Consider the following 9,809-nt stretch of genomic DNA (forward strand, 5'->3'; position numbering starts at 1 on the left):
CAAAGTCTAACCTTCGTTAAATTATCCTATTGCCCAAGAGAAGCCAACCAAGCCACTGATTGGGTAGCGAAATCGCATCACCTCAAATCCCTATCTCCAAATTGGTTCTATGCCCCACCCCAACCTCTGTGGAGTTTTTTATGTTATGAATCCAATCTATTGTTTACTTGTAATCCTTGCTTTATGAATGAATGAATGACCTATTTCAGACCCAAAAAAAAAAAAAAAAAAAAAAAATCAACGTAAAAATCCCCTAATACTACTCGATCATGAAGTTACATGGCCAAGTTATTACACACACCAAATGTGCACATTCGGATATATTGCACCCATTGAATCTAAGACAGTCCATCGAATTTATACATATATAAATCGCACAATATTATAATTATAGTTGGTACCTACATATATAGATCCCAAATGCTTACACTCGGTCCGAGCAATGATTTCCCTTTCTACTATATCTAAATTGGTCTAATCAAGACTTGCAACGTGTTACTTGCCTGCTATTTATATAAGAGCGAAAACTACATGAAGCCTATCCTCCCAAGCATCACAATTACACAATCGTTTTCCCTATTTTTTTTCTAGCTCTCACGCCTTCCCTACTCGGAACTCCAATTCAATAAGCTAGTTACAAATGGTAGAAACTTTAAGGATAAGTATCCATGTACGTCATCAGGTGATTTATACACATATTGAATTGGGGCAACCATGTGACACAGCTGTTACGTGGCAATGCATGAATTCTAATTGATCCACCATTCGAAAGAGATTGCTAAAAAGCACAAAAAAAAAAAGAAGAAAAAGAGAGAAAGGAATTGCTAAATCAATTGTCATCCGATCCAATTAATTTATCCTCTCTTCCATGCATGGCGTGGAAAATAAAGAATGCTTGATCGATATGGGGCTAGAAACATAATCACCATTAATCAAATCAAGTACATTTATACATTATGGACAGAAGAGGATGGAGTTGCCATTTCTGGAAAACCCTCGGGCTTCCACGTTTCCCCAATTTTGGTATTGATTAGAGATAAGCACGCCATCATGCCATTTTCCAATAAAAATTATATTGTTTTAACATATCATCTTTTTGGAAGATTGGCCTTGATGATCAGTAGAAAATCGCACTCATGAGCATTATCAATTAATTGATTTTGAAAGGACATGTTGAATAAAATAATTTTTTACTACGGTTTTTTATAGTTTGTGAAGAGATCGATCATGATGACTTTAATGCAATAAATTGTATTAGATAGATATGTTAATATTATTGTTGATTAGGGGTAACTAATTAATTGTATGACTATCTAATCGCAAGAGAGATAGGTCTAGTCAATTTCTTCATGACCAGTAGGACTGTCATGTCTATAGCTCAGTAAATATATTAGATCTATATTGAGATATCTCTAGTATCTCTATAAATAATTTATTTATGTTCTAAACTTGTATTTTGTTTGTTTCGTAGAAAATAAATGATTTGCAAAATAATTTCTTAAAACCAATCTTTTACATCACTAAAAAAATGAATTAAAGAATAATATATCAATCATGATAATACTTACACGTAATTATTGCTAATAATGAAAAAATTCATTGACTAATACTTCACATGATGCAAGTGATATTTTTAAAAAAATATATTCATTAGATAATTCATTTTTCATTAAATAAATAGAGCCCTAATTGATCTATTAAAATTTTATGATAAGAGAGTTTATGTTTTCATAGATATCTCCATATTGGAATTTTCACATCCTATTTGAAAAAAAAAATTGTACTTCTCATCCATATATCTTCATATTCTTTTTCATCAAATCCCTAAACTTTTAGTTTTCCTGCTCAGTTTGGATCACTACCAAACGTAGCTTGACTTAATTACAGCCAGCTCGAGTCTCAACAACTCCACCAGCTATAGCTCAGTGTATTCATGCTTTAATGCTATTCCAATATCTCCATCAACGTCTGTCACGTCACTCTTTTCATGCTCCAATCATTAATCAATACGAAATTCCGTGAAACCTTGTCTCATATAATTTAATCATGAATAAAAAGCATTCTAGCGCTTAGCCACGTTTTATGCCCCGAGACCTATCGCTGCTTTTACTCAGAAAAAGACCTATATATCTTTTTATTATTCAAGATGTAGGAAAAAACAAAAAAAATCTGTCCTTCGACGCTAGAAACCATGAAACGGTACCAAAAGACACAAAATTACATTAAACTTCTAAAACCTAAACCGAAAAACTTCGAACTACAACAGGAACTCGCTCACAAGCCAAAGGAAACTTCTATACACGGAAGAAATACGTAGCTGCCCTAATTTTTCCTCTTCTATTTTTTTGTCTCGTATATCGTTCACATGATGGAACATGCATTAGGATTCTCATCGCTGAATAAGGTGGTGAAGTGCTCGCCGGGAGCATTGGGGCTCGGGAGGGCCTGGGGCACGTTCTTGACGTAGCCGGAAGGCGCTTTCTTGTCATAGGCCTGAGGCGCGTATGGGTACGCCACCAAGTTGTACGGCACATACGGCCACAGCTCGGCCTTCTTCCCCGTGCTCCTCACCTTGTTCAGTACTTTGCCCGATTCAACGTAGCCGGTCACGGACACCTTGCTTTGCTTTCTGTTCACTTCAACTGATTTCGCACCTATAAAAGAGGAAAATCAGCTTAATTGATCAGTGAAAGCTTAGGTTTGTTTTTCTTTTTCCTGGCGTGGATGATATGTAAGAAAGAAATGGAGGTGATATGAAGATATGGAAGCGGACTTGGACGTGATGGAAAAGAAGACCTTGAATCTCGTTAGTGAGCAGCTAGATCCAATTGAGTATATTCAAAAAGTTGTTAACCTTACTCTATGTGAGTATATAGGTAGTAGGGTTAGTCACAAAAGGATAAAAAGAAAAATTGACCCTAGTTTGTATCATGTATAATAAATTTTGTTTATCACGAATTTATTGAACTGATACTATAATTTCTTCTGAGTGATTATGACATCTAACAATATGAAATTTTGTCCAAGATAAATCAGTTACGGCACATCTCAATATGATGTTGCAATATTTATTACTAATTCTTTCATTGTGGACGGAGGTCGTGTTTGAGACGCAAATCATAAGTGCAACATGTAATTGGTATATACATGAGAGAGAGAGAGAGAGAGAGAGAGAGAGAGAGAGAGACCTTTCATGGAAGAAACGGCGTTCCGGACTCTCCTTTCGCAGCCGTCGCAGTCCATTTTCACCTTGATATCAACCGTCTGCGAATTCACAACCAGGACGGGGGCCATACAGTTAGAGAGAAAGACGCTGAACTAATCCAAGGAAGAGAGACGCCGCACTCAAGACCTCGAACGGTTCTCTCAAGATGTACCGAAACCGAAGATCATCGAAATGAAGAAGGAGAGGGAGGGAGGGGCGCAAAAAGAAGGAAAGAAACCTGCATGGGCTTGCGTTTCTTCCGCGGCTTTGAGAGCTCGAAGTCGAACATGTCGGAGAAACGATCCAGCACTCCCATCTTCTTTACTGTGTTTCGTTTCTCGTGAGCAAAGAATTGATGTACAGAACAAGCTTTGCTAGAGAGAGAGAGAGAGAGAGAGACCGAGGAAGAACGCAATGGAAGATCTGAAGTGATTTGGTCCGTCTCCTGCATATGTATATATATATATAGAGAGAGAGAGAGAGAGAGAGAGAGAGAGAGAGAGAATGCTTACGCGATGATGAACTGTGACGCAAGTTAACGCGCCGGAAAAATGGTAATAATTGAGACAACGTAGGATGAACTGTCTCCAAATGAAACCTCCCCGTTCTTCGAAATATCATGCCCTGCTAGTGGGGGCTTCGGTCACGCTCCGACACGCGGGGTTTCTTCACGAGCCGAACGAAAACTACACTTACCACTATAATAATATGAGATGTCTTGGGGTATGTGGGATTATTGATTAGCACCTGGCTGTCATTCGAGCTGCTTCCTTTGTTCCCAAGGAATGTAATTAATTCATATTCGAGGTGATACGGTACCGATCTTGAGCTTGACTTGACTTGCACGTTTGATATTCAAACCCCATTAAAATTTTTGCTCGAACTCGACTGATTACAATAAATTTATGAAGGACATAGAGCTCATGCTCGCGCTTGATTTTTTTCTTTTTTTAAAAAGCTTGTATAATATGGATATATTATGTAAATTTGAGGAAATTTAGGTGCATTTATTATTTAATGTGGAAAAAAAATCTTTACAAATTCAATTAGGCTCACGAGTCACTTGAGTTGAGAATTGGAGAGTTTGAGCTCGATTGCCCAAGCCTCGACTCGACAAAGACGCACGAGAGTTTAGCTAGACCTCCAGCTAGGCTTGAAATTAGAAGGGTCGATCTTGAGTAATCATGAGTTGAGCTGGACGAGTTGAAGTAACTTAGACCCGGTTTCACTCCTAGATCTTTTAAGACACGCAAAAGAGAGGGAGAAAGAGAGAAGCTAAGTTTCCAATTTAAGTAGTCTTTCCTTTCATTGGATGCGAGACATTAGCGGACCTAAGGACGCTAGTGGCGGCTCCTGCCCCTCCCTCCCCCGGTTCTAAACAACTGACATTTCATACGGTATCATGACGACGCGCTCTTTCGTCTCGCCCCTAGTTTAAATATCTCGGTCCACACCATCTAAGAGAGAAGCTATTCAATGCTGTTCATCTTGATGAACGATGGTGCAGGTGGGAAGGAGAGAAAGACAAAAGCCACAACAGCTCAACGGCAGCGTTTGAATTATGGTCCCCAGAGAGGAACGTTTTCTCTTAGTCGTCCGATGCAATCACCGCCTAATGAATCACATTATTATTCAAGGTGCTCTCTTTTAGGGGTGCCCACAAAATTAGTTCTGTGCTCAAAATTAACAAATTATTTGAAATTGCGGACCACTGTAGACTCTTGAAAGTTTGAACTGTATTGGATTAAAGTATGGTTTAAAGCCTATATATGGATGTATATATTATTAATAGTTATAATAGACTCACGGACGGATATTGTCAAGCAAGTTAAGTGTGCCTAGTAATAATAATACCCTGGTTTCTATGATTTTGTCTTGTTTCTTTTGAACTTATGAAGGGACCCCGGAAGTTTCTAATAATAATATTATTGATTGGTAACGATCCCAAGGACGTTAATGAATAAAGAATACCTGTAATTGCAAGCGATTTTCAAGACAATGATTTACGCTATAACTATTCTACCGATTTCTTTATAAGGGTATGTAGATTCTCTTGATTTATGTCTTCAGGATAAATGAGTTAATTCATTACCTATCACTATGAACAATTTTTAAAGAAATGGTTACAATTATTAGGATTTGTGAAAGTGAGATTGTTCAATTAATTTCCATAGTGAAAACTGCTTGATACTATGGGAATTCTTCCGTTGTACTATCCATCTGATCTGATGTGACCCGATCAAGACTAGAGAGGATGACAACTCCGGATGCAACATGAATAATACTAGGACCAAACATCCTTCATTTGAATAATGGCCACACATAAGTCAAAAGGAGGGAAGAGAGCATAAAATATTTCCGAGCATAAGGCCACAGGACAGAACCTTGAAATCTGGGAAAGCAAAAGACAAGAAACATCTATGTTATATATATTGTATTTTTTTTTTCTCGCGTGTGGTGTGAATTTGTCGAGACCGCACCCATCAGTTGGACGCTACCTCAGGAATGGTGACCATAGAAGTCAATTTCGTAATTAAATGCCTGTTTTTGACTATGTTCTAACTTGAAAAGGGGTTCATTAAATTGGCCTCGCAACAAATGATTTGATCAATCATTGAATGCCAGGGGGGCCAGTTACGCAGAGAGTATTGATTTTTTTATTGGCCTCGCCTCATGCCAGTGTGATCCGGTTCTAGGGTCGGTCCAGAAAATTTATTGATTTTTTTTCTTCATTTATTTTACTCCTTGAAAGTTCAAACTTATCCTTTCAAAGTAGTACATGATATTTAGAACCATAATACTAAATAGCGAAATGGCAATAAGTAAAACATGGAGAAAAAACAAACAAAAATCAATAGCAATAGGGAATTATACAACTATCCTTAGTCAAGCAAAATGAAAGCTAAAGCAATAATAGACATCTTTACTTGCCAAAAAGCATGCAACATAAAACATGAATTATAGAATTCATTTCTCATTTATCCATAACAGAGTGCTCTAAATTTTAATCACTTGAAAGCAAAGCAAACAACAAACATAACTAAAATGTGTTTAGTTTGGAGTTTGGGGTTAGTTTGATTCGACATCTGGACTGCATAATGTCGGTTCCCAATTTTCAGAAGCAAGGACCAAATCGTTTTCTATGGGAATCGGACTGAACCAAACTGCACGGTGCGGATCAAGGGTTAATTATTTGTGCATCTCTTAGGCATGTTTGGGCAGAAGTACACTACAAGTCACATAACTCCGCCAAGACGACACTTAGTCGCTATAACTTCAAACCAGTACACTTAAGTGCCACTTTTTTTCGAGTGGACACTTAGTCTGCCACTTCCTGGCGACCCTGCCGGAAATCCTACGTGGCAATATTTTATTATTTTTTTTGCCTACGTGGCCGGAGCTCCAAATCAAAGATAAAAATTAAAAAAAAAATTTAAAAATTAAAATTTTAAATTTTAAAAAATTTTAAAACTTTTTTTAAAAAAGAAAATTTTAAAAATTTTAATTTTAAAAATTAAAAATTTTAAAAAATAAGAAAATTTTAAAAATTTTAATTTTAAAAATTTAAAAATTTTAATTTTAAAAATTTAAAAATTTTAATTTTAAAAATTAAAAATTTTAAAAAATAAGAAAATTTTAAAAATTTTAATTTTAAAAAAAAATTTTTAAAAAAAAAATTTAAAAAAAGAAAATTTTAAAAATTTTAATTTTAAAAATTAAAAAATTAAAAAAAAAGAAAATTTTAAAAATTTTAAAATTTAAAAAAAAACTAAATTTTTTTTTAAAAAATTTAAAAATTTTAATTTTAAAAATTTAAAAATTTAAAAAATAATAATAAGAAAATTTAAAAAAATTAAAAAATTAAAAAAAGGGGGGAGGCGGCGGCGGCGGAGGTGGCGGTGGTGAGGAGCCGGCGGTGGCGGCAAGGGAGCCGCCCGTTCGGCCTCCCACTCCCCACTTTTTTTATAATTTTTTATAATTTTAATTTTTTTAAAAAATTTTCTTAATTTTTAAAAAATTTAAAATTTTCTTAAATTAAAAAAATTAAAATTTTTTAATTTAAAAAAATAAATTTTCTTAATTTTTTTAAATTTTTTAAATTTTCTTAATTTTTTAAATTTTTTAAATTTTTTAAAAAATTTTAAAATTTTCTTAATTTTTTTTTTAATTTTTTTAATTTTTCTTATTTTTTAAAATTTTAAAAATTTTGACATTTTTAAAATTTTTCTTAATTTTTAAAATTTTTAAAATTTTCTTAATTTTTAAATTTTTCTTAATTTTTAAAATTTTTCTTAATTTTTAAAAAAAATTTTAAATTTTTCTTATTTTTTTTAATTTTTTTGAATATTTTAAATCTAATTTAATTAATTTATATACTATTATTTACACGTAGACGTGAAACGGCGTCGTTTTTTGCATTTTCTCCGCCACGTCGCGTGCAAAACGACGCCGTTTGGGACCGAGCTCGCCGAAAGTCGCCACGTCGCCTATTTGGCCGGATTTTCGCCGGAGTGGCACTTAAGTGTCCCATTTTACTCCGATGATGGCACTTAAGTGTACCATTTTAAAGTTACAGACTTAAGTGTCGGCGTCTTGAAGTTATGACACCTGCGTGTCCCGCACTCGGCATGTTTGATATTCTAATTGGGTGCTGAAAATCAAATACTTCACTCTTGATGAGATTAAACTTTTGGATAACCTTATTTAGTATGGACTTGAAGGACTCCCTTAAGCCAAAATTTCACTTAAAACCTTTTTGATTACCTAATTAAGTGCTGAAAATTAAAAATTTCACACTTGATGGGATTAAGCTTGTTTGACAACCTTAATTAGCATTGACTCTAAAGACTCCACGGGCTTTTTGGTACAACTATCCCGCAACAGTCATAGCTGTGATAATGAGTTATGTAGTTTTCATAAGGTGTTTGGGAGGCTCTTCACAGCCGCAACAATCTTAAAGCCGCATCTGCTTATAGCAACTTTTCAAAAGCTGTCTCGCATAATTTTGAGGTACCGCTACTCTAAAAACATGTGACACCAAAAACACAGCCATTGCACTTCACAGCACGACGGCATTGTAGAATAGCTTCAATTAAGCCATGGCCTCACCAAACAATAAGTCTAAATTTCACTATTCTTTGGATTCCTTAGAATTTATTTTTCTTGTTCTTGGGATATCAAGATGCCATTGTGTTGGGACATCTTATGTAGTAAGAAAGACAGGGGCAGCTTAATTAATACATTAGAAAAATAATCGATCCCAATCATAATATGCCAAATATGTTGCTAAAACCTACCAATGATGATTATTGATCTATGTTTGGTAAGAAATTGATCATATTCGGCTATTAGTTTTCAATTATCATCAAATAACTTTTTTATTATATATGCAACACTCAAGATTATTAGCACTTAAAATGCAGTACATAAATTTTCGACGCTATTAAACAAACCCTTAGTAGTGATGTAAAATTAATGAATTTAATCAACCATTCATGAAATGTGATAATGAAAATGGGCCTAACTCTATGATCTACACCTGCTCAAATAGTGAACCGGTCCAAAAGGTTATATAGTCAAATGGGCCTAGTAAAGTGTTAATTATTCCTAAGAAGCTAACTCAGCTCAATAGTGATTTCTTTTTATTGCACTGAGTTGAAATAAAACAAAGCCACGTCATTTCATCCCTAGTGGAAATCGAAGTTTCTCCTTTTCATAGCAATTTTCCCTCCACGCGCAATAGTCATCCAAATGCATAATGCTTATCCAATCAACGCAAAAATCCCCTAATTACTACTCGATCATGAACTTACGTGACCAAATTATTACACACACCACATCGAGTGCAGGCATTTAGATATATTGCACCATCAAAACTAGCACCGTTCGTCGAATTTATACATGAGTTTTACCATATCTAGCTAATAGCATATATATCTCAAATGCTTACGCTAGGTCCGAGTAATGATTTTTTTTTTTGATATCTTGATTGATCTAATCGAGATTCACAATGTGTTACGTTCCCGCTATTTTTATGAGAGCAAAAACTACATGAAGCCTATCCCCACAAGCTTCATTTTTACACAATCGTTTTCCTTATTTCTTTTCTAGCTCTCAAGCCTTCCCAAATCGGATCTCCAATTAAATAAGCTAGCTATAAACAGTACAAATCACTCAAACACTCTTGAGGATAAATACCCATTAACTAATTACGTCATAAGGCGATTCACCAATAGAATTGGGGCACTCATGTGACCCATGCAAGCTACGTGGCAATACATGGATTGTAATTGATACGCCATTTGAAAGTGGTTGCCAAATCAATTGCCATCTAATCCAAATTAATTTAATCCTCTCCTTTTCCATGCATGGCGAATGCAGAATGCTTGATTGATATGTTATGGGTCTAGAAACATAATCACCATTAATCAAATCAAGTATATTTATACATCATGGATGGTTGAGGCTTCAATGAATATAGTATAGTCCAAACCACGTCAATGGAGATAACAATGTTCAACGACCTCTTTCCACACGTCTCTCCCTTCCTTTCACTATATGTATACACATCTCTTCTGTCTTCCTGTAATCCTTCACACTTCAC

General features: G+C 34.8%; 1 protein-coding gene across 1 annotated transcript; it reads right to left on the reverse strand.

Moving 5' to 3' along the window:
* Positions 1-2,104: 2,104 nt before the first annotated feature.
* On the reverse strand, positions 2,105-3,637 carry LOC104453728 (heavy metal-associated isoprenylated plant protein 20). Its single transcript, XM_010068338.3, has 3 exons — positions 3,444-3,637; positions 3,189-3,264; positions 2,105-2,654 (listed from the first exon to the last, which is right to left on the reverse strand). The coding sequence occupies exons 1-3, from the start codon at positions 3,519-3,521 to the stop codon at positions 2,362-2,364; spliced, it is 447 nt and encodes a 148-aa protein (XP_010066640.2). The 5' UTR covers positions 3,522-3,637; the 3' UTR covers positions 2,105-2,361.
* Between the last annotated feature and the right edge of the window lie 6,172 nt (positions 3,638-9,809).

This window comes from Eucalyptus grandis, chromosome 6 (genome assembly GCF_016545825.1).
Source record: "Eucalyptus grandis isolate ANBG69807.140 chromosome 6, ASM1654582v1, whole genome shotgun sequence".
NCBI lineage: Eukaryota > Viridiplantae > Streptophyta > Magnoliopsida > Myrtales > Myrtaceae > Eucalyptus > Eucalyptus grandis.